Genomic DNA, 22,823 nt, shown 5'->3' with positions numbered 1-22,823 from the left:
CAAGAGCACAGAAAGTCACTATAATGTAGTTGTAAGCAGCAATAAGTTTATTAATGATAACTCCTCATGTGGATACCCATACGTGTAGGCTGCTGTATTAACAGATAATAAATGACAATATAGTAAAACACAGTTGTAATACTATAAAATATGCCTTCAATAGGAGAAGTTATAACCACAGACAAATACTTTACTTGTTTATAAATCGTTTATTAAATGTTTGTATACCAACTAGTGGTATACTAAAAAGGAGAACTTAAAGTGAGGTGCTAAGTGCCAAATAAATAAATAAAATGGTTTCTTATTGTCTTATTGATCAATGAAGCCATGTAATGTAATCATAGAACTGAAATCATTCAATAGAAATTTAAAACTCAGTTCAATATTATTAAATATTATTTAATTCTGCTACTTTATATATATATATATGATTATCTAGTTCATAATGTCTTTGGAGCATTAATACAGTAGTAGCTAATGTCTCAGCAATAGAAACAAACACTTGCTGCTCCACCCACTCATATTTTCCATCTGAGTCTTTCCGATAAGGTCAGCCTCCGCGGGTTGTCAGTACTCAGTAATCCAAGCTTAAACTTGTCAACTATTTTTGTTTTAGTATTTTTGGATACGTAAATATCCCACTGCACTTCTACATCAAACACCAGTAACACAGCACTGTATTTTGGAAAAACAACAAATTTTGGAATGCGCCAGGTTTCAAAAATAAATTTAATTTCCTAGTCATGTGCAGTGCATTAGGTATCAAATGCAAAACTAAGAATACTCAATCATACATATATCTTGTGTATTTATGTGGCATTATAATCTTATCAAAGTGTACCACTCACTTGTAGCTGTTGCAACTATCAAGGTATCTTCTAAACACCGCAAATCTGAATAGTTAATAAATATGTATTTTTATTGTTGTTTTTTTTCATTATATATCCAAGGCTAAGCCTGCAGGCTTCTTTTAGTAGCAGTATCCTGCTTCACATTCATCCAGGTCCACACATACAACACAGCTTGGCACTGTCAGCTACTCAGTGGCTGCTCTTTGCCTAATTTCAATTAATTATTCTTACTGCATTTCTGGCAACTAACATTAAAAGTGGGAAGAGCTCATGGAGTTGATGTGTTGTTTGTGTCAAAGGCGTCTTTCTGAGTCCCATTTAGACAGTTTGGTTGTTCTGTCTGTCATTGGTACTGCAGGTAGTTTCTTAGTCTGTTGGGCAGGGGGAGGTGGGAAAGAAGGTGGAGTCTGTCACGGCCGACGCAGTTCCTGATGCACTGACGACACAGCTGGCTCAGAAGTCGTGGTGTAGCTTTGAAAAGGAGACAATGAAAAATAATTGAGGCTGGTTGTAGGATTAATGCATAGACTACTTCCAAAAACATTTTAGCTCAGGTAAGGACAAACGTATATTAAATCCCAGAACAGGAGTACAAACAAAGGTCCAAGAATGCATACAAAACCAAGCTACAGGTCAGTGTTTACCTTCATAGAGCAATAAGAAGCCCTCTGTAAGACTGCTGGGTGGTGCCACATCTACTGGCCTCTGACACTCTGTGTTCCTGGCATTAATGTCTGCACCAAAGTCGAGCAGCAGCTTCACCACCGCTGTGCAGTCTTTCTCTGCAGCTGCATGTAGAGGCGAATCCAGGGATTTGCCTTTCTGTACATTGGCACCTGTACGAAGGACAACTTGATTCTAGGCACAGTCCAATCAGAAAACTTCCGAAGTTAGACACTTTTGCCATTATGTACCTAACATTTCCTACAGATTTTACTTTCAGTATCCCTGAGAGAATTCATATGAGCTTGTTACTTTCAATCAAGCCAGCAATATGGGCACACAATAACTTGAAAATGTGGTCAGTCAGTTGTGGGCTACATATCATTGCTGTGCGGCTCCTTGCAGTACTGAAACTGCAGCATGTGTTGTGTCTGAAATGTTTGTCTAATTACAACTGAAATTCTCCTTATATAATCTCTAGAAAGAGGAAAAAAAACTGACAAACTAACACCTACTGCACAGTGTACTGTTGCCTTCATAATTTACATAACTGATGAAAAATAACTGTTTTGTTGGTGTTGATTTTATTACTCTTAGTTTTAATGTAGAGTCTAAATGTTTTTTCAGAGGCTTCTAAAATCTAGTGTGCATGCATATGTGTTTGTGTATTTATTTCCTTGTCTGTGTACTGTGTGTGTGTGTCTCTGTCTGTCTGTTTGACAGCATGATTACGCAAAAAGTACTGAACTGAATTGCACCAAACTTGCAAGGATGGGACACGTGCCAGGGGAGAACCCATTACATTTTAGGGCAGATCTGGATAATTTACTATGAATTTCAATTTTTTTTCTCTGAAGTCTGGTGTATGTTGTTTGACATTGGCCTTGGCAGAGCTCTGTGCTCTTTGAGTGCCCTTCTAGTTCAGGATGTGTGGCTGTCTGTATGGAGATGTAAAGATCCACACTGTGCTGTGAGCTGACCTTCCCTCAGGAGTTTCCTGGCACACTCCAGCTCTTGGCAGACGCAGGCTGTATAGAGTGCTGTGCCCAGGTGAGGAATGTCCATGTCCACATCTGCCCCCCAAGTCACCAGAGCCTCCACACAACCGTAATGACCTGGAGGTAATGGAGCATGAAGACAGTAATCAGTGAGTGACAATGTGAGATTATTCTCCAAGCTGTCCACTCCGGTCATGTTGGGATTTACTTTTAAAGCTGTGTCTCGCAGTGAAGGTTTGTTAGAAAGAGCTTTATAGCTCAATAAAGGACACACATGACAGGATCAAGTGCAAGTTGTAATCAGTAGTTAGAGTGATATGTTGGTTTATGTTTTATTAAAAATCAGAGTGGATAAACATTGGTATTGGTTCATTGAGAGAAATTTGATGAATTGCTGTGAAGCAGAGTTTACTTGTGACAACTAACTTCCACTAACTTAAGTTGTACAGTATATGCAAAAAGTAAGTAAAAAAAAAAAACTACCTGACATATAAGTTGATAAATTTTCTTAGAATATTTTGTCATACCTTTGCTGGTAGCTTCATGGATGGGTGAGGGATGGTACACGAGACTCTGAGGTTTTGCTCCATTTTCTAACAGAATTTCAGTGCATGCTACACTGCCCACTGTACAGGCGTTGAACAGAGGGGTTACTCCATCAATTGTAGAAGCATTGACCTGTAAACACATTTTCTTTTTATTGATATTTTTAGACCTTGTTTAACCATGCAGGTTGACTAATGGCAACAGCCTGGGGGGCACAGTTGAAGGGGAGCATAAACTTAATAGCTCTACAGTGACTGTAGATAGAGAGCGGTGCCTTGCACATTTGTTACCCTACCCGGATTTTCCCAGCCATGGAAATTACATTTGACCTGTGCAGTTTAGCAACATTAAAGAGTCATAAGGCCAATATATGACTTACATTTGCTCCTGCATCAATGAGAGCTCGGGCACAAGCGACGTGGTCTCCAAGACAGGCCTCATGAAGCGGCGTCACATGGTCTATAGTCAGAACATTCACATTGTGACCCTGGAAGCCGAATCAAGCAGCCACAGACATTTTGCGTGTTAAGAGGCATTGAGTAATACATGACCTTTGTCAACCTCTGTTGGCGAATCCTAAGAATTGCAAAAAGATCAATAAGGCTTATCTCCAATTATGTAACAGACACATCCTCCTATGTGGTTATGGTTCTCAGTAACTGACAAACTACATATTCTCTACAGTCACATTTCAACAATAAGGATTAATGAGCTTGCTAATTAAAGTGCAGAACCAATAAAAGTCTGGTAAAGCGCTAATGAATCACCATGTAAAATTCTGTAATGATATTGCTGCTTTGTCATGAGCTTGTCTGAGTTGAGAACAAGGCATTGTGGGCTTTGAAGCTGAAACGGCTTGATCTCTTGTGGCACAGTCCTCCATCTGTGAGCAGCTGAAAATGCACGTAAAAGTGGAGATTGCAATTTGAATCCATTCCCAGTCAGTTTCTCTTAAAGTTTCTAAGTCTACGGACCAACCCTCACACACTGTACATGTTTTTATGTAATATGTAACATCAAAAATATTTAATGTACTGCCTTCATACACTATTATTTAAACGACAAGATGTATATAACTGTCCAGATTTAGTTAAAAAGGTGCAGATAGATGAATTGAATGAATCTGTGAAAGGAGGTGCCCCTTTAAATAACTCCTGAAAACTCTGTAGAAACCGCTGACTTTCTTCCAAACCTCTGTCTCTGTATCTGACTGGTAATCTACAAAGCTACTGAACCAAATTTAATTGCACAAGGGATAGTTACAATAGACCCCATGTGTACAGACGAGGGGGGTGCAGGTGTACATGACTCTCCCAGGATTGTGTTCTCTTCACCTGTAAAATGAGGGTCCTCAGGGCCAGGAGGCGGCCCTGACTTGCAGCATCATGGAGGGGTGACCGGTCTGCCCAGGATCCTGTGATGGGAATAAGAATTCAGTGTTTGCTTCTACTTGCATTCATTTTCATTTACCTATTTACAAATGCAACACACAAGTATTCCAGCTGCCCTCCAGTGTTAATGACAGCTAAGTACTTGGACATAGACATTTGCAGAAAATATATAGAAGATAAAAAATTAAGCGCGGTGTACCAGTAAAATTGTCAATAGTAAACTGATATGGGTTAAAGTGCTTGAATTTATTTATTTTGTGCAACAACAGAAATTGAAGTTAATTTGATTTATTTTTATTATTTTTTTTAACTTTATATTAGTAAATAGGCTACGTGCCGCTGTCTGCATGTCACCTTCCATCTCTCAGCTCTTCAACTCGTAAATAAGTCTGTCTCTGCTTAGTTTGCTTACTCTCTCTCTGCTTACAATACACTGTTTTGCTGCACTGTACAAGAGAAAGCAAGAGACCACATACTCTACTGTTACTGAAGTTTTCATAACATTCAAGCCTCTCTCTCGTTTTAATTGTCTGTGAGCATCTGTAAAGCCTGCTAGTTATCATTATAAAACTTCTTAGTGTTACAACAGCAATTAACCTTGATCCGTGTCTCATATTATGCCTTCTGGGGTCCTTGAATTTGAGGGAATAGGGCTTGGAAAGTCCTTGAAAAGTCCTTGAATTTGAAGTTTAAAGACCCAGACAATGGTGATTTTATTTCTTTAAGAAATTATTTTACTTAGATTGATATTTTTGAGTCACCAAATCTCTATTTATTTATCTTGTCTTGTATTATAATTCCTTTACTAGTTAACCGTTACAGCTGCTTAATGAAATCCCAACCACAAATATATTCATCAAGTTCATATTTGACCCTTTCTGTTAATGTTTTAGCTTTCATCGTCCAAGAGTTAATGCATGGGGCTGGGTATTATTATGTGACTAATGGTGCTTGAAAAGTCCTGATGCATTAAACTCAGCGCATTCACAATCCATTCACGTGACAAATTAATATAAATGTGACAAACTGGCTGTAGCTGTTTTGATGTAAATTAAAAATAAAAAAGTCTCCTTAAGCACACCTGAGTCGATGTCCATAATAACAGCCGATGCATTCCACACATTATCATCATCATTATCCTCTTCCTGCATTTTAATTATAATTCATAGATAATAATCAATCTAATGTTTTCTAGTAAATTCATGCTATTGTATTCATGCAGCCTATTTTCCTTGAGTGACACTAATTTGAAATGCGGGTATAAAGAAGCAGTCATCAAACAGATTTTTTAGACCAAGGAAGACCATGTCTACAGAGCCGTGACTAATAACCTAAGCCTGGCTGATTAGTATTCCATGGAGTGGGTCCACTTTAAATTAAACATTCGTTTGAACGATAGCTACAGATTATGTTGTCGTCGCCGTGTCTCTTCCCCCAGAACGTGCCTTCGAAACCGCCTGTCCCTGAGAATGTGGAGTGTTGTTTTGGTTGCTGTCTGAGTGTGAAAGGGTGCACTGCATAGCTGGGAATGGAAACTAGGGCAGGAAGGGGGTGGTGAGGAGGGGGTGGGGTGGGGGGGGTATCATGACTGTGTTCTATTAATACATTAGAGAAAAAGAGCTGTCAGCCTACAGTGTCTTCGGTTAATATTGAATGTACAGTTCAGGGCTTATAAGTAGCTATTAAGCTAATAAGAGGAAAGTAGGCTATCATTCATATCTACAGTATGTATTAATGTGAGTACAATTAATGGCTCTTATACTCAGTGGATTAGCTATGCAGTATTTATAGCTCATTTGTAAACACGGAAATTTTGAGTGTGTGTGCGCGTGTATGTGTGTGTGAGTGGAGTGTACTTCTACTTGATTTTACAACAAACAATATTCATATTTTCTACCTATCCTATGACCTTATGTTCCTGAGGCCGAACACGTTTCTTGTTGTATAGTGTAAACACAGTTGTATTGTGGTTACACTTTCCACCAAATTTAAAAGCACAAATATATATGATGCAGTCAGTTGGAAAATTCAAACCACCTTAAGAAAAAACAACTCTGTTAGGCTTTTATGGTTTTCTCAGAGTACTCACTGTGTTGTTGACCATAATCATAGAACTCTGCTGATATCCTGGCCGCCTCTTTACGGTTCCCACGGACAATGTAGAAGTATGTCAGCAAGTTGAGGGAAATCTTAACAAAGAGCTTAAAGCAGAACAGTGCCAAGATGCTGAGGTAAACATTGGACAACTGGGCCGTGAAGGGCTTGTTGGTTAGCTCCTCTGTTTGGTCTGACATTTCCTCTGGCACGTTACACACGAGCTTTGGTTCTGATGAAGGCAGGATCAGATGCCACTCCAAAAAGCACAAGAGTAGCCTACTTTTTCTCCCAGTGTACTGGCTGGTTGGCTGGACCTGACAACGCTCCGGCTGGAAAAAAAATGCTTTGCAGCTGCTCCTGTGCCTGAGAGCAACTACTGTAGTGCTATTGTACAATGCGACTGGGTATTGGTGTGTATGGTCAAAAGTAACACAAATTTCAGTGTAACACAGTGCCTGTGCCTGCCAGAAATGTTACATAAAAAGCATTTTTGTAAATTAATCTATGATGGTACTTAATTCTAGATAAATGACATGAGTAAAATGTGTGCAGGATTTTTTTTAAATGAGAGTATTTGAATATGGATAAACAAGGTTAAAAAAATCAAAAAAACTTTGTTGCATAAGTTTGAACTCATGACAGTTTATTTATGAATAATAGAGATGAAAAACATATATGCATTTTTATGTACATTTTAAGTTATAATAGTATTTAATTTTAGATGGAATTTAGAAAACAAAATCCAAGCCAACAACACCAACAAAAAAAAAAAAATATTTGGGGTACCAGGGTACAAAATCATTACACATGTGGAGCCTGTCAACAGGCACTGTGAGCAAATTTTTCAAATTTTGAACAGATAAGGAACAGAAGTCAATGATACATCTGCCTTTAGATTAGAAGTCTAATAAACTAAAATAATTTTTAATGTTTGTTTTTTGTTTGTCAGTCTGTCAGTCAGTTCTAAACCCTATCAGTCCCAGCTAAACGCTGTCAATCAACATATCAATAACTCTGGTCCTTATGAACTAAATGAGCTATTATGCTTACTGGTAACACAGTCCTCAGGTGTAATTATGGCAATCCAATCGAAGTATGGATGTATCTCATGTAAAGAGCTCACTGAACAGTTGCCTCTGTTATATATTGTTGATGCTTTTGTAAACAAGGATTTACCACTTCTTGTGAAATGTTTGATCTGATTTCAGTTAAAACCTGAGTTTTGTTTATGCATTAGCTATGAGGCTATTCTGAGCCCATACTCCACCAAAAACCTTCCAGTTGTCACTGATCAGTTGTGTTGCTGTTGTGCAATGAACTCGTATTTCACAACTTTACAATTCTAATAAAATGCAGTGTATTCTAACAGTTTAATAATGAGGGTTATTCTGAAAGAGTGTGCGAAGCATCCATATTTAAAGCCAATGAGAAACTTATAGGAGTATTTGAAATGCTCTCCCTCCTGTGAATGATGCTTTACTTTCTGTTTTCAAAGGAAGCCTCTTGATCACTGCGCATGTGCCACAATTTAACCCGCACCTTTTCCGCGAACATACAAACACTCGTACTTCCCTGTTTGTTTGTTTTTTTAATCAGTGCGCGTTTGTAACCGAGATTTCTTCGTCAAATGAAGGCTCGCCAGGTGTTTGTACTTGTTATAATCACCGTTTGCACACTCGTCTCTCCTCCTCTGCGCTGTCAACATGTCAACTCGGTTGAGACTCGGAGCAAGTTGAATGGCTCTGCAGTTGATTTCGACTGGTTCAGAGAACAGTTTCACCGCCGGTATGAAGTCAGCAGCGAGGAATTTAAGCGTCGTCATCTCTATTTTCAGGTAAGAGAAAGGGAGACAGAGACGTGTGGAAAAGCTGTGTTTACACTCCTCAACTCACTAAAAACAAACGTCACTACAGATCACGCCCACTCAAGTAGATGAAGGAAATGTATTTGAAATGTTGACTAATTCTGCATGAATCGTACAATATTATAGAATTAATTTTAATAAATGACGATAGAAAACGTAAGTCAAAATCCTAATACCACAGTGTGACCAGGTTTTCAGTGGTGGAAAGTAAATGAGTACATTTACCTGAGTACCTTAGGCCTACTTGTATACAATTTTGCAGTGTTTGTACTTTACATGAGCATTTCCATGTCATGCTACTTTCATCAGATTTCAGATTTTTTCCACACACATTACAACACATTTGAAGTATTAAATCAGTGGTGACAAAACTGGTAATTTCAGATCATGATTTGTAAACGGCTTCACTAAAGAGACATTTCCCCTAAACTCTAAATTCCCCAAAATGTTTTTTCAGTTCATTTCGATAACTGCTTGGGGTTCAAAAAGGTAAAACTTTCAAGAACAACCAGAACTTAAAGGTCTAAATGTGTGTCTTTTTTATAATTATTAGTATTTATTTTGAAAATACATAATCTCAGAAGTCTGCAGATTTATTTTGTGGCACTTTGGAGGGAACTGAACACTAGGTTGGGAAACATTGGATAAAACTAACTACATAAATAAAGTGCTTAAAACTAGCTCCATCTCGAGCAGATACAGCAATAAAATTCTGCTTATACATTATGGTTTTGCTATGAACAATCTAGTGATAATATATAGTACAGAAAAAATAGTAATTTATCAGTCACACAGAAATTGGAATTTTTTGTAAATATATATGAATACCTCTTTCAAGTTCTGCATTTACAAATTACACTAGTTGTCCAGAATTACTATGAGAAAAATACTTAAAATGAGACTTTGAAAGGTGGTGCTGTCACAGGGTTCAGGATTTACCATTATATCATAATTTTCACTTGTGGCCACTGTTCAGTGGCCATTTGAAATATTCAAAAACACTACTTGAGTAAATGTACTCTTTCCACATTTTTCTTTCCCAACACTGGTTAGTGATCAAATATTACAATGCAGATAACTAATTTGTTGTAGTTCAGACTCACTCATGCTGTGTTATGTAACAAAAAGAAGAAGAAAAATCATCTGTAGACCTCAGATTTTTGCTCTTCGCTGTCTTTTTCTTTTCATTATCATTATTTTATGCAATAAATTACCACACTTTAATATGTCGATTGTGTTTTTGCAGAACGCTACGAAGCGACACGCATTCCTGAACTCATTTTCCACCGCACCACGGGCTGCCAAGTATGGCATCAACCAGTTCTCTGACCTCTCACAGAAGGAATTCAGAGGTAGACTGAATTTTTTTGTCACATATTTTTAAGTTTGCAGGATGAGATTAGGTGCATGGACAGGTGTAAAAAAGCTGAAAATGCTTCTCTGTGTGTCCAAATAGTTTCTTCACAACTCAAGGTAGTTCATCAGATGAAATGGATTCACACACTTATATCGGTTCAGTTGATTGGTTGAAATGTAACTGAGCATGCTACCCCCTGGATGACTGTGCTGTATCTGCACAGTCATTGTTTACATGCGTGTTTGTGTCCAGGAGTGACTTTGAACTGTATCTGTTATCCACAGATCTCTACCTGCGAGCAAGCGCTGACAGAGCTCCCCTCTTCTCTGGACTGAAGACACAGGGGCTCCCAGCCAAATTTGACTGGAGGGACAAAGCGGTGGTGGCACCAGTCCAGAACCAACAAGCAGTACGTTTTACACAGAGAGATGATAGATATAGTGTATAGACAGGGATTTACTGCAGGTACAGAGACACAGTTCGGTTACGTTCAAACAAATTAATGTCTGTTTTTTTGGGGGGGGGTTTTTCATCAAAACATTTGATCATTAATGAAAAAACAAACAGATGATGTCATAACAAACAGGTGGGCAATAGGGAATCCAAATGTGTGTAAGGGCACTCATAACACGCACAATTATACAGCCAAAACAATGATGTTCTTGACAAGTGTATCCCTCGCTTTTTTAGTTTTTAACCAATACAAAGTTTATGATTTGTCTGATATGTTTTTCCCATAAAAAACAGTTCAATTACTGAGTTAAAAATGATGAAAATCATCTATTCCTTCTCCCTCTTTGAATTGTTCAATTTAAATGTTTCACCTGTGGACGCATGATGTCTCCTACTTCACTGAAAAACCTTCCAAACCTGTTGGGATATCACAAAAAAGTCATGATTGGATGTGCATAACTAAAGCACAAAGGAACCGTCCCCCTTCAGAAGATGAAGGTCAAACAGAAAGCAAAATTCATTTTTGAGTGAAGAGCGACTTTGGTAATAATAAAGGAAAAGAAGGTGAAAATGACAAACTAAGTCATTAAATTTGCTCAGAGAACAGACTGGACCTGGGGACACAAACAGGGAGAGGGTTGGTGAGATGGAGCTGTTGCTTGTCCTCACAGGTTCACTCTGCGCTCTTTTTGTCCTTTACCTCTTCAGTCATTTAATTTGCCATCGGGGATGATATTTATACTGTAAAACTGTTGTCCTCAGGGAGAGACATAGCCCGTACAGGAAAAAGCGAAGGCGATAACATATATTTTACTCTCTTGAATTCAGGTAAGGCTTTACCACTCCAGGGAGTGGTGTCTACACATGACCACACTCACCTACCACTTTGCTCTGCTGCAGTTTTCCTGCCCAGATTTGCCCTTTTTCTCTGGCTTTGTCTGTGAACCTGCCTGGGCTAAGTTTCCACATCAGACAGCGATATGGAAAGTCAGAAAATAAAATGCAGTACCACGCACAAAGACACAAAATATTAAGCCCCTCACATCTCATAAATTCAGCTTGATCCAGTTTTCCCTTCCCTTGATTCCACTTTTATGACTCAAGTGCATTTCAGCGCTTTCAAGGAGAGAGCAGATGGTCCTAATATTTTGTATACTCAGCACATACTTATCACCAGTCCAAGTAATAATGACTGATTTTGGTTTTGGTATTGATTTTAAGCCATGGAACCATATTGAGCAACAGAATATTGGAGTTTTACATGGAGGGCTCAGGCTTTTATCACATTTATGGGAAATTATGCTGAGCAAGTGAACTGAACATAATCTGATGCTGTAAATGTTGCACAGGGAAATTGCACTGTATGTTGTCTCAGTTTCAGGAAAGCAATAAAATGTATATTGGATATGAAGTGTAAGGGCAACTTTTGCTATCACAATAGCACAAATGCTCCACAGCCTTAAAACTTAAGAACATTAACTGAAGCAGAAATTAAGATTTTGCTGTAGACACGGTATACCTGAGGTGTTTCTGTCAGTAGATGGCAGCAGAAAACAATTAGTCACAGTTCACTCAGACTGGCCAGATCATCTCACCCCATCACCATGTACAACATCCACACTCACTGTAGATTCCTGATAGGTCTTTAAAAATTCAGGTATTAATTCTAAAAACCATCACATTCAAACGTATTGTGATTTGGAACAAATCTTTGAAGGTTAGTTGCTGCTTTATGCACTATCCAAATCCAAATAAGAATTACAGAAATGATTGGGCCAGTACGGCTATAGGGAGCAGAGACCATCATTCAATGGAAAATAAATATTTACCTTGCTGAAGTTTCCTCGAGCAAAACATTGAGATAGGGATAAGCAAAACAATGATTTTCTCTTTTGGAGACTGTAGGATGTGGTGGTGTTCTTAGTTTGAATAAAATAATAGTTCAACCTTTCTTTGTTGTTTTGTTTTTCTCATTATTATAATGTTACCTTTGCAGTGTGGGAGTTGTTGGGCATTTAGTGCGGTTGGTGCCATGCAGTCCGTCCACGCTATAGGAGGCTCGCAGCTGGAGCAGCTCAGTGTGCAGCAGGTTCTGGACTGCTCTTTTAAAAATGAAGGTTGCAACGGTGGCTCCCCATCCTCTGCTCTGAATTGGTTAAAACAGGTATGGTAATACTTTTACATAATATAAGGTCTTTAACATATTTTCAGGTCTTTTAAACGCAATGCAAAGGTAGAATAAACCTTAACTTCCACTACTTCACATGCACAAGAAATGTACTGAATATTTCTGTCTCTTAAGTGGCTGTTTATGAAAGAGGAGACCTGTGTTGATGTTTTAAATGTTGTGTTTTAAAAAAGATATTGTTATGTATTTTAATCAGAGAGAAATGTAGTGGGAGAAAGCAGAATAAGATTGGTGTTCTCTACAGTTCCTGCACCAGAATCTTTCATAAACAAGATGAATGGATATTTTGATTTTGTATTCAGACAACAAACTCACTGAGATGAACTATTTTCTTTCTAGACCAGAGTGAAATTGGTGCCTCAGTCCGAGTATACCTACAAGGCCAAGACGGGAATCTGCCATTTTTTCTCCCAGTCACATGACGGCATTGCTGTGAAGAACTTTACTGCAAATGACTTTGGGTAAAAGACACATTTTTGCAGGTTGTCTATGAGCAATAAAGGCTAAAAATTAACAACGCTATATCTTAGTAAAATCACATGTAATTTTAATGTGTTTTTCATAAAGTACCAAGGACAGAGCAGAGGGGAAGGGGATTGGTCCTGCGCAACAACAGACCACAGTGTTTACCGTGTCAACACAGACATGGATTGCTCATTAGCTCAGAGGTTCTTGACTCTGGGCCAGTTATTTTGGCCCAAAGGTTATCTTGAGGTAAAGTGAATTCAGATCCTCTTTATTTAATATTGAACAGGACTGTGACTCACACTCATACTCGTACATGACTCATACTTTTTGTTTTTTTAGCACAGTATTGCTATCATCAGGGTCCTCTGTTAGAGTTGATTTTTGATTTTGATAGAGTACAGTTCAGAGTTTTTGTATAGTTCCTTTCCTTCCATACAACATATATCAGATGTAGCTTTTTATTTATATAATTGTTAATATGATCATATTTTTAAAATGATTTTTAAACAGGAATAAACTGTAAAGCAGAGTAAAAATACAGCAATTCTCAAACAGAGTAAATGTCAATGTCATACTTCTACTAAAAGACCTCTTTATCTCACCATCCCTTTGACCTGCCATTGTCTTCACAAAGGTCAGAGTGCTGGGTCATTGAGTAGAGGGGATTGTAATAGTAGTACTAGTAGCGGGGCTCATAAGCCAGATCTTTACTACTGCATGGCAAAAGAAAAACCTGATCATAAAGTTTCAACAAGACAACACCCCACCTCAAGCTGAATGGGATGCAGAATGGCTTTATTCATCATATAGTTTTAGCACAGACTTGCGACTCCACGACCCCTCCGTGCCCCATATGTCATAAGCCTGGCAGAGCAAGGCATCACAGCTGTCCCCAGTGGGAATTGTCTGGTGGGAAGGACAAGATGTGGTGACACAGGACGCCTGCATATGTCATAGGGAATGAGGAAAAAGGCAATTTTATGAATGAGAAAATGTGCAATAGTTGTTCAGAAACTGATGCGCCCATTGGATGAATGAGAGGAAGCGGAGGGGAAATTCATCATATTCCCCCCCAACCCCTTATTTTACACTATAGTTTACATGATAATTCCTCAAAAAAGATGTGTAATCCCAACGCCACACATGCCACCAAAAAGTACAGTGTTATTTATCTGTTATTCAGTGGTCAAGAGGAGGCAATGATGGGTCAGCTGGTGGAGCGAGGTCCTTTGGCTGTAGTCGTGGATGCTGTCAGCTGGCAGGACTACCTGGGAGGAATTATCCAACACCACTGTTCCAGCCAATGGTCTAATCACGCTGTTCTGCTTGTTGGATACGACACTACTGGTACACACTGCCACCGCACTATCATGAAACAGAATCGTAATTCAAGAAAAAAGGAGATTTTATGTTTTACTTGCGCTAGTAGTTACCTTTTTAGGTCAAGAAAGTTTTGAAAACCCCAGGGCCTGTTAAGTAATTTAATTATTATGAAACCAATTTTTGCGGGGTTTACAGTGTGTAGGCTTCACTTCACCTTTGGCCTTTTTCCTGTCCTGTTGTTCCTCTTTAGTACACAATGATTGGAAATGTGCTGGGTTGGTAAACATAAGACTTGTGTGTGTTCTTCTTGACGTCATGTCACAAGATTTCTTAGTATAGAAGTTCTGATTACTTGGACGGTTATCTCTTAAATCTTTGTTTCCGACGTTTAAAATACAAAATCACTGTGAGAGGTTGAAAGGTTTTAAACATGCAAAGTTAAACAGTAGTTTTATTATCAGTATGTGTTCTCAACCTTCAGCCATGACACACAGCAGGGTTTATATATTTTTTATCATTAATTATTTCACACACGCTTGCGTTTTGTGGGTATTAAACAAGGATGTCAGTGATTATGTAACAGTTTAGAGTGGTTGCAGCTGCAGTGCACACACAAGTTCAGACAAACAAACACACACATAGTCACACACTCCTAGTGCTCCTTTACCCTGTAAATAATTCAATCCTGAAATGCATGTTGTCTGTCTTAGGGGACATTCCATACTGGATTGTGCAGAACTCCTGGGGAACGACATGGGGGAACGAGGGTTATGTTTATATAAAAATTGGTGACAACGTTTGTGGTAAGTGTGATCTCCGCCTCTTTTCATTTTCTGCTTATATCTCCTTTTAGTCTGTAGTCTGTATGTAGCTGTGCCCACTATCCCCTCAGGCATTAATGCGGCTTTCTTTTCTTGTCTTCCCAGGTATTGCAGATTCTGTGGCAGCAGTTTTCCTTTAACAACACTGTGTATATTTTTGTCTGTGTCACTGTGTGTGTGTGTGTGTGTGTGTGTGTGTGAGTGTGAGTGAGAGCGACCGTGTGTGTGTTCCTGGCTGCCAAAATTGAAATCAGTCATCTGTTTGCCTTCAAGTGTCACTTTAAAAAATGCTTTTATTGAAGTGTCACCATCTTGCATCACCAAAACAAAATAAATCACTTCATATGTTGATAAATGTTGGATAATAACTGAGTGATTAACACACACCACTGTAAAACTAATAAGAATAGATGCACTGTACAAAATATGTATCTTATTAAATACATAAGGTAGATACATGTCATGGGTAATATAACTCAAGTTTATCTATACAGAGATCACATTAATCACTGCATAAATACATAACAAAATTAATTTAACCATATAGAATACTATACAAAACACTTCTATAACAGCTACATTATTAACATTATGTACAAATTTTGTGGTTATAGTTTAACATTTACGTTGTACAAATTGTTTTATGATAGATGCTGACATTGATTTATTTACACAGAGGTTTGCACCTATACGATATCTTATTAGTCTGAAACAGCTCCATCTCTGACACCTCCCCCATGCTGGCATGACAGATGATGCATTTGTAAAAACTCCTCATCACCACCAGTTTGATCACTGCTCTCGCCGATCCATTTGCTTTCAGGTCAGTTACTGTGAATTAGCATCATTTTATTGAGAAAACATCTAAGCAAATCTTATCAAGGAGCCATCTGCTATACTTTGTGAGCAGTCAGGATCAGAGATTAGAGTAAAATAGTTAAAATGGACATTTGATTGATTCAGGGTCAGACGCTGTGTGACAGGTTCTGTGGCCTGATGTAAATAATGAACTAGCAATTTGCTCTTTTGTTCTTTTTCCAACATAATTTTAGGATATTTGATGTGCAATGGAAAACAAGAGTTTTTACCTTTACAAATTTTGTAATTCTGTACACTTGTTATTTTTCTGTATTTATATGCCAGAGAGAAAAAAAACCCCATCAAATTAAGATTCAAGATGCTCAGTGTCCTTCATAATCCTATGTAGTATTTAGGTATTTTGTGCTAAAACAGGACATATTGATTTCTTGAGAAAAATATAATTTCTGAATGTATGGACTTTCTCAGGTACACCAACCTCATGTTGTATCTTGGCTCACTATACTGAAACAGTGTGTTTCTTTGCATGTTTTGATGGCCACCTATTCACACCTGCCACTAAAACCTTTCAGCTGTGCAAATGATCCACTGTTGTGAGGTCTGCTGTGGTGAAAAAAAGGAAGCCGGGACAGACGGGTGAGGTGCCCTCTAGTCTGAGTCTTCGCTGCTGCAGTAGGAGCTGTCGCAGCACTCGGCCATGTAGAGAAAGGTATGAACATTGGGATTCAGCTTGGGCACCCAGTGGCGAGGCACCAGGAATGTGGCCAGGTTGAACAGATCCACAAACACTTTGTAGCGGTCACTAAATGGAAAGAGCAGAATGTATTTAAAATTTTACTCATGTACTCTTACAATATAATTACGCATCTGCCACAAATTGTACTCTGAAGGACAAAAGCTAACTTAAACTGCTGCTAAAATTTAATGAGTACTGAATCAAGAACTGGTGTTATAGCTCCCTCGAAATGAACTTTAAATACAGTTTGTGCATATCTGGATGAAGCGACCACATGGCAGGTAATTTAGATAAGCACAGAGCAGCAGTATCCTGTCCTTACCTAAATTAACTCTGAAGTGTTTAAGATACTTGAAGTGTAAAGTGTTTAATCAGTTGGTTAAAGTTTATAGCACACAATACCTGACAGTCGATCTCAGGTAGTGGTAGCCAGATGAGCCCCCTGTGCCGGCTTTGCTGCCAATCATACGATGCACCATGCATACGTGATTGTCTAAAACAAAAGACAGAAATATTCAGCGTGACGTGAGCGATGTTTTGGCTCTGCATGTTTCATTTGAGCTGTAAATTGTCTGGACATAAGAGAGGCATAGATCAGTAAAAAATGTATTTATTGGGAATAGGTTGTTGGGTTGATCAGCAGGCGTGCAGGATGTTATCCAATTCTTCTGCCTCTGAGGTTGTGAACTAACTTTAGCTCTGTAAACTTAGTCAACTCTGCTTTTGGGCAAATTATTAAAGCACTAGTTTTCTGTAAAAATTTGTTTTGTTTTTTGCATTTTTCTGTTCTGAATCACAGCAGACAGAGGCGCTATAGTACTTACATCTCCATTTTGTCATCAGAGTGTCAATGTCCATGAGGGATGTGAGCAGCTGGAAAGGAACCTGGAACCTCGGCTCCTCCCTGAAAGGTAAGAGAAGACTGAGTGGTGCTGATAGCAGTTGTAAAAACAAGAGCGACTATCACTTATTTAATACCCATAATTTCATTAACATCTTGAACCCAGGAGTTTCACATTAATTATCGCCTTTCGGTGACTGTTATATGACTCTCACGGAGCCTTAATGAGTGTCGTGACGTTACATCCTTACCACACAGGTTTTTAAAAAGCTGGTTACCACACCTTGTGCTAAAACTGACAAAGACGCTCTAATGAGTGATGAAACAGCACAGAGAGTCCAACTGCTAGTGTTTATAGCTGCTGGATATCACATGACCTGGATGGCTGACAGAGTTTTAAAAACCGGGATGTGACATGGTAATTTTAGTACCCCTGCCTCAGGAATCTGAGGTGCTCTTAAGCAAGATGTTAAAACCTGAACTGTCTAAGAGAAGTAACTTTATTAATCTTTATTATAACGTTATGAATCCGAAGCAAGCATAACACAGATACACTGTGTCAGCAGAGTTTTATCAGACCACAAAAGGGAAGGAAATGCTGTTAAAACCACAAACCTGTAGAAGTAGATCATCAGGGCACCTTGTAGAGCCTTGTAAGAGAGCCGCCTCTCACCTTGTTAGAAAAATTAAAAAAAATATATTACTTAAAGTAAAATTGTCTTCATTTATGTAGTTTTGTGCGTGAAAGTTCATATGGTAATACATAGCACAGACACACTGCTGTCAAATCTAGACCAAAAACAAATATGTGAGCCCCTGACACACAAGGGATGATTCAATTAATTGGATAGATTTTCAGTTTGTAGAGAGCCCTCACCTTTGCTAAGGAGATGGTCATGACGCTTTTCATCAAACAGAGAAGTGAAGAGCTCTCTCTGTTTGACCAGCTCAGCCATCAGTTCCTCCTTCTCCTCAGAATCTGTCATTTTCTTTTCAAAACAACAACCCATAAATAAAAATACAGTCTCTTGTCAATCATCTGTGCACTCCAGTGAAAGCGAAAGAAAGTTTTTCTTCTGAAAGTTGGTAGTCATCTCTTACCTCGATTTTCTCCTTCTCTTGATTCAACCCATCAAATATATTGATTTCCAGCCTCTCCCAGAAATTGAATCCATCCACCTCCAAGCCAGGAGTTCTCTCCAGCCACTCCTGAGAAGAGCAGCCCAAGGTTTTTTTTTTATCAAATTCTACCCCGTTCAGTAGCAGATGAGCTTATCCACAGCGAGAAACGGCAAACACAGAGTTGGAAAAACAAAGATATACAATACAATAAAGTGATCCCTGCTTAAATAAACTAAATCTAAAAATCGATGACCATACGCAGGCGGTCAGCGGTTGTAAGACGTACCTCGACTAGCTTTAAGAGTGTGGGCTCCTGTTCAGTGGCGAGCAGCATCTCACTGTCATGACCTTTGAAATTGTCCCTGTAATGACGCCTGTTGTATGGGACCCTCAGGTTGTCCGGGACCCCAATTTTGTTCTCCAGCAGCCGAAACTGGAGGCTTTGGAAGCCTGAGGCTGGAGCCAGGTATTCCCTGCACACAAACACAAACGCACACAAGTAAGCATACATGCACACAGCACAGACAGAGTGCATCTCATAAATTTTTTAGAGCTGAAGTAGAGATGCCCAGAAGTTAGTTATAAGCTCACCTAAAGTCAAAAAAGTCCAAGGCTGTCATTGTTTCCAAAACCGCAAACTGGTCGACCAACAGTCTGAATATCATTACAATCCTGTGGATGCGAGTGTTGACTTTGAGCATATTGCGTTCGTCTCGGACCTGGAGGAAAAGGGAAAAATGTGTAGGGAAATAATTGCTAATCATAGTAAAGCTTGTAAGTATATATCCTGAAACAGGGGAAAAAAAAATCTAATTACTGAAATAATTAGAGTTTCTGACTTTTGGCGTTGCTCTAATTTCAATTTAGAACATCAGCCTGGGTGATGCACAACATTTCTTATTTTTTCCTGACTGAGCTCCAAAGCCAGAACGACTGAATAATTCCTATTGAATATAACTTTCTCTTCAACAGAGGTACTGCAAGATCTGACTAGCAGTGTTCTCCTCTCTGATGATTATGTTAAGTTATTCTACTTCATGATTTCTTGTTCTGAGCAGCATTCAGTGTTCAACACTGACAGATCACCTCCAAAACATTTGAAATTAGTGATACAAAATGTTCCTCTCTGCTCCAGAATAATATCTGAGAGGATACTTAAAGACTATGTATTATAAAATAAAATAAAATAAAATAAAGATATTTGTTTATGTTTGATACAGGCTAATTCAGGCTCTTATTTTTGTGTGTGAATACAATCACATGGATTCAGAAATGTGACTTACGTGTCCACTGATGAAGATCTCTCGCACTGAATCAAGTTCAAACAAAATCTGTTTGAACCACAGTTCATAGGCTGGAAAAAAACACAAAAAACATTGTAGTGTAATGTTACAAGATAAAAAAAAAAGTTATTGTCCTTTTTTTTTTAGCTATACAATATTTAAATAAGTGATAAATCTGCTGCTTGATTGTTATAAATTGGTTGTTTTATTTAATGATTTGTATGAATTTCAAGCAGCAATCTCCCTTTTTTCAAATGAATTGCTGAATTTATACAAAAAAAAATAAATTTTGAAACTGAATTGCAAACATTTCAAATTAAAAGAAAAAGATGAATATAGAAGAAAAATATAAAGACTAAATACAAGATTAAAAGAACAATTTTATGTGTCAGACCAGTAGAAAAAAATACTCTTAAACTACAAAGCTAGTTTTACCTTGATGGGTGACAATGAAGAGGTGCTCATCATGGATCTTATTACCCTTTACTTCACTCTGCAACACCTGGGCCGTGACAATTTTGTCGAGCTGAGGGTTGGAAACAAAGAAGCCATTTGGCTTAAAAACTTGACCTTAAAAAACAAATGCAAATTCCGATACTTATCTTTCATTTAAAAAGCCAGACACAGAGACTGATGCATATGATAGGTGGTGTTTTCTACCTGCAGGTAGTCTCCATAGATTATTCCTCCTTTACTGGCTTTGTTAACCCCGGACTGAGAGGCATCCTCATCGTCTTCTGGATTTGGAGGTTTGTTTTTGAATAACCTGCAGTGTGAAGAGAGAGGTCACCTGGTGTTTTCCCTGGATTAAACTAATGCAAACTGTTAAGAGTGTTGCAGCCAGTGGAATTAGAAAAACTTCAATAAACATGGAAAGTAAAGCAGCCAAATTCCTTGAAAGCCCTATTTTAGGTGAAGTAACAAAATTGTACGTACAAATGCCTCTTCTCAAAATACGGACATCCACTCATGACTTGTCCAAATCAGCTGCAGTAAAGATGTATTCTTTTTCCTTGACCAATATTTACTAAAATTGTATTCAACGCTATCCAGATTTTTAAAGACTCAACTCATCCAATCCCTCATGAGGATGTGGTCACCATCCGGCCCGCCTCTATTTGCCCCATGTTTACCGTGAGCCAGGACCACCTTCTGGACTTTGTTTGACCTGTTAAAAGAACGGTCACAGGATCCTTCTCAAATAACAAAATGCAAAACAACAAATACCAAATACATATAACTTATATAATAACTAAAGTAACAGGAAATCAGATATATTCAGCAGAAGATGTTATAGTGTAATTATTGTCCAAGACCTTTATGCTAAAATAACAAAAGTCAGGAAACTTCTCTGTGGACTTTGTGACAGTGACACTCTGCTGTGTATATGTATATGTATATGTGTGTGTGTGTGTGTGTGTGTGTGTGTGTGTGTGTGTGTGTGTGTGTGTGTGTGTGTATATAAAATAACAGGTTTGGGGTCCTTTTAATTTAGTCATCAAAACTTCTAAATGATAAACTTAATTTTAACTAAATGAAGAATTATATGAAAAACTCAATTCTGCCAAGAAAAAAAAAAAAACCTAAACCTCAACCATGTACCAGGGTAAAAGGATTGATTTCTGTTTAATCCTAAAAACACACTTGCTAATTATAAAGTGCTAAGAGAAAGAAATGTTAGTCAAATTGGAGCTATGTTTACTATGATGGCATAAAAGTAATTTTTAACCAAGAACTCTTGGATTTGACAATCTTTACCCACCAGCAAACCATAAACACTGAGTCATAAATGTAAGCTGAAGTCTGTCTTCATTAACCTCTTCCAAACTGCATCATAGTGCTCTCAGGGAATTACTGATGCCACTCTATAGGTCATTGGACTCATCTGTAAATATTTGCAAATTGGTTAATAATTTATTTACCTTAGTCACACAAGGTTATTGTGAGTGTGTGCGGGCTGCACGTAATATGTTCAGAAAAAAAAAGTACACTATGCTTATGTTTGTGTTGTGTCCAGTGAATGGGACAAATGAGATATACTGTACACACTGCTCGAGCTGGAGAATGTGACCATCCAACACATGTTAGCAGCTGAAAATGTCATTCCAGTTCATGGGAAATGTTTATTTTTTGTTTTCATCCGCAATTGGTCGAATCGGTAGAAAAATAATGATAGGCTCGTCCTTCCCACCAAACCACTGTCAATCACAACAGGCAAGTCCTTTTTGAACAACAGTTAACCCAGTTTCATCAGAGTAAGCCTCAAAATCCACAATCCTCTAAATCTCTTCAAGATCATTAGCTCCCTTGTTTTTCACCCACACTCTTTATAGACTTCTCAAGTAGAGTCCCAACAGCCTGTGCAACTGTCCTCAGAAGATCAGAGGGATGATAACAAGCAGCTATTTCTGAATTGGGACATGGTACAAGCCTAGCAATATAAAGCAGAGGAGTGAACAAGAACCACCCCAAAATGCTTTGTTCTTGTTCCCATTTAGCCAGGATGAATGGGATGCTAGTGAAGAGAGAGGGGGTACCTTAGTTGAGAGAGCTGGAGACCTGTCGGTTTAAGTCTTCGAAGCTTTAACAGACCTGTCCATCTCACTGATATGATGCACGTGTCATTACACATGATCTCCAAGGTCTGAGTGAGACACTCATTAGCAGGGATGTGGCCTGTGTTTGCCTCACTGCCATGGAGCCTCCAATGAAAGTTAAGCTGTTTTCCTCTGTCTGGGCCCCCAGTCCTTGAACCGTGCAATTACAGTTTCCTGTTTGAGGTGTGTTTGTCAAGTGTCAGCCCTGCTAGTGGCTACATCCGTCTTCATCTCTGCATCAGATTTAACTTGAGGCTTTTTGTGACTCTCAAGCCATTATGAGAGTTTCAGGAATAATTAACTCCTAAAATCAATATATTTGTTAGAACAGAGAGATCAACTAAATGTTTTTGTATCAATAGAACGATCAGCCTGTTGCTGATCTTGTTCTCTGTGTTCCAGCTA

General features: G+C 38.4%; 3 protein-coding genes across 4 annotated transcripts; 1 reads left to right on the top strand and 2 right to left on the bottom strand.

Annotated features, from left to right (window-relative positions):
• Positions 1-711: 711 nt before the first annotated feature.
• Positions 712-6,887, bottom strand: asb5a (ankyrin repeat and SOCS box containing 5a). 2 transcript variants are annotated; one of them, XM_056383744.1, is made up of 7 exons: positions 6,539-6,887; positions 4,393-4,472; positions 3,438-3,545; positions 3,040-3,190; positions 2,495-2,629; positions 1,496-1,687; positions 712-1,322 (listed from the first exon to the last, which is right to left on the bottom strand). In XM_056383744.1, the coding sequence occupies exons 1-7, from the start codon at positions 6,741-6,743 to the stop codon at positions 1,195-1,197; spliced, it is 999 nt and encodes a 332-aa protein (XP_056239719.1). In that variant the 5' UTR covers positions 6,744-6,887; the 3' UTR covers positions 712-1,194. The 2 variants fall into 2 exon arrangements, with proteins under 2 accessions (XP_056239719.1, XP_056239720.1); XM_056383745.1 differs by lacking the exon at positions 6,539-6,887 and adding an exon at positions 5,531-5,846.
• A 1,159-nt stretch (positions 6,888-8,046) lies between these two features.
• Positions 8,047-15,375, top strand: ctso (cathepsin O). Its single transcript, XM_056383731.1, has 8 exons — positions 8,047-8,380; positions 9,657-9,762; positions 10,052-10,176; positions 12,217-12,384; positions 12,748-12,869; positions 14,060-14,223; positions 14,910-15,002; positions 15,126-15,375. The coding sequence occupies exons 1-8, from the start codon at positions 8,174-8,176 to the stop codon at positions 15,158-15,160; spliced, it is 1,020 nt and encodes a 339-aa protein (XP_056239706.1). The 5' UTR covers positions 8,047-8,173; the 3' UTR covers positions 15,161-15,375.
• tdo2a (tryptophan 2,3-dioxygenase a) lies at positions 15,296-20,910 on the bottom strand. Its single transcript, XM_056383730.1, has 12 exons — positions 20,758-20,910; positions 20,482-20,587; positions 20,257-20,347; positions 19,822-19,892; positions 19,130-19,257; positions 18,825-19,011; positions 18,518-18,625; positions 18,294-18,405; positions 18,032-18,089; positions 17,400-17,479; positions 16,978-17,068; positions 15,296-16,641 (listed from the first exon to the last, which is right to left on the bottom strand). Exons 1-12 carry the CDS (start codon positions 20,790-20,792, stop codon positions 16,488-16,490), a joined length of 1,221 nt encoding a protein of 406 aa, XP_056239705.1. The 5' UTR covers positions 20,793-20,910; the 3' UTR covers positions 15,296-16,487.
• Between the last annotated feature and the right edge of the window lie 1,913 nt (positions 20,911-22,823).

This window comes from Seriola aureovittata, chromosome 8 (genome assembly GCF_021018895.1).
Source record: "Seriola aureovittata isolate HTS-2021-v1 ecotype China chromosome 8, ASM2101889v1, whole genome shotgun sequence".
Taxonomy (NCBI): Eukaryota; Metazoa; Chordata; class Actinopteri; order Carangiformes; family Carangidae; genus Seriola; species Seriola aureovittata.
This window is presented reverse-complemented; position numbering and strand designations above follow the sequence as displayed.

Coding starts and splice junctions, on each gene's coding strand:
- asb5a (XM_056383744.1), bottom strand. CDS start 6,743: ATGTCAGACCAAACAGAGGAGCTAACCAACAAGCCCTTCACGGCCCAG. Junction 3,546..4,392: donor TGAGGACCCTCATTTTACAG/GTGAAGAGAACA, acceptor TTCGGCTTCCAG/GGTCACAATGTGAATGTTCT. Junction 1,688..2,494: donor CAGGAAACTCCTGAGGGAAG/GTCAGCTCACAG, acceptor TCCTTCGTACAG/GTGCCAATGTACAGAAAGGC.
- ctso (XM_056383731.1), top strand. CDS start 8,174: ATGAAGGCTCGCCAGGTGTTTGTACTTGTTATAATCACCGTTTGCACA. Junction 9,763..10,051: donor CTCACAGAAGGAATTCAGAG/GTAGACTGAATT, acceptor TGTTATCCACAG/ATCTCTACCTGCGAGCAAGC. Junction 10,177..12,216: donor CAGTCCAGAACCAACAAGCA/GTACGTTTTACA, acceptor TTACCTTTGCAG/TGTGGGAGTTGTTGGGCATT.
- tdo2a (XM_056383730.1), bottom strand. CDS start 20,792: ATGAGTGGATGTCCGTATTTTGAGAAGAGGCATTT. Junction 17,069..17,399: donor TCTGATGACAAAATGGAGAT/GTAAGTACTATA, acceptor CTTTTGTTTTAG/ACAATCACGTATGCATGGTG. Junction 16,642..16,977: donor TACCTGAGATCGACTGTCAG/GTATTGTGTGCT, acceptor CTTTCCATTTAG/TGACCGCTACAAAGTGTTTG.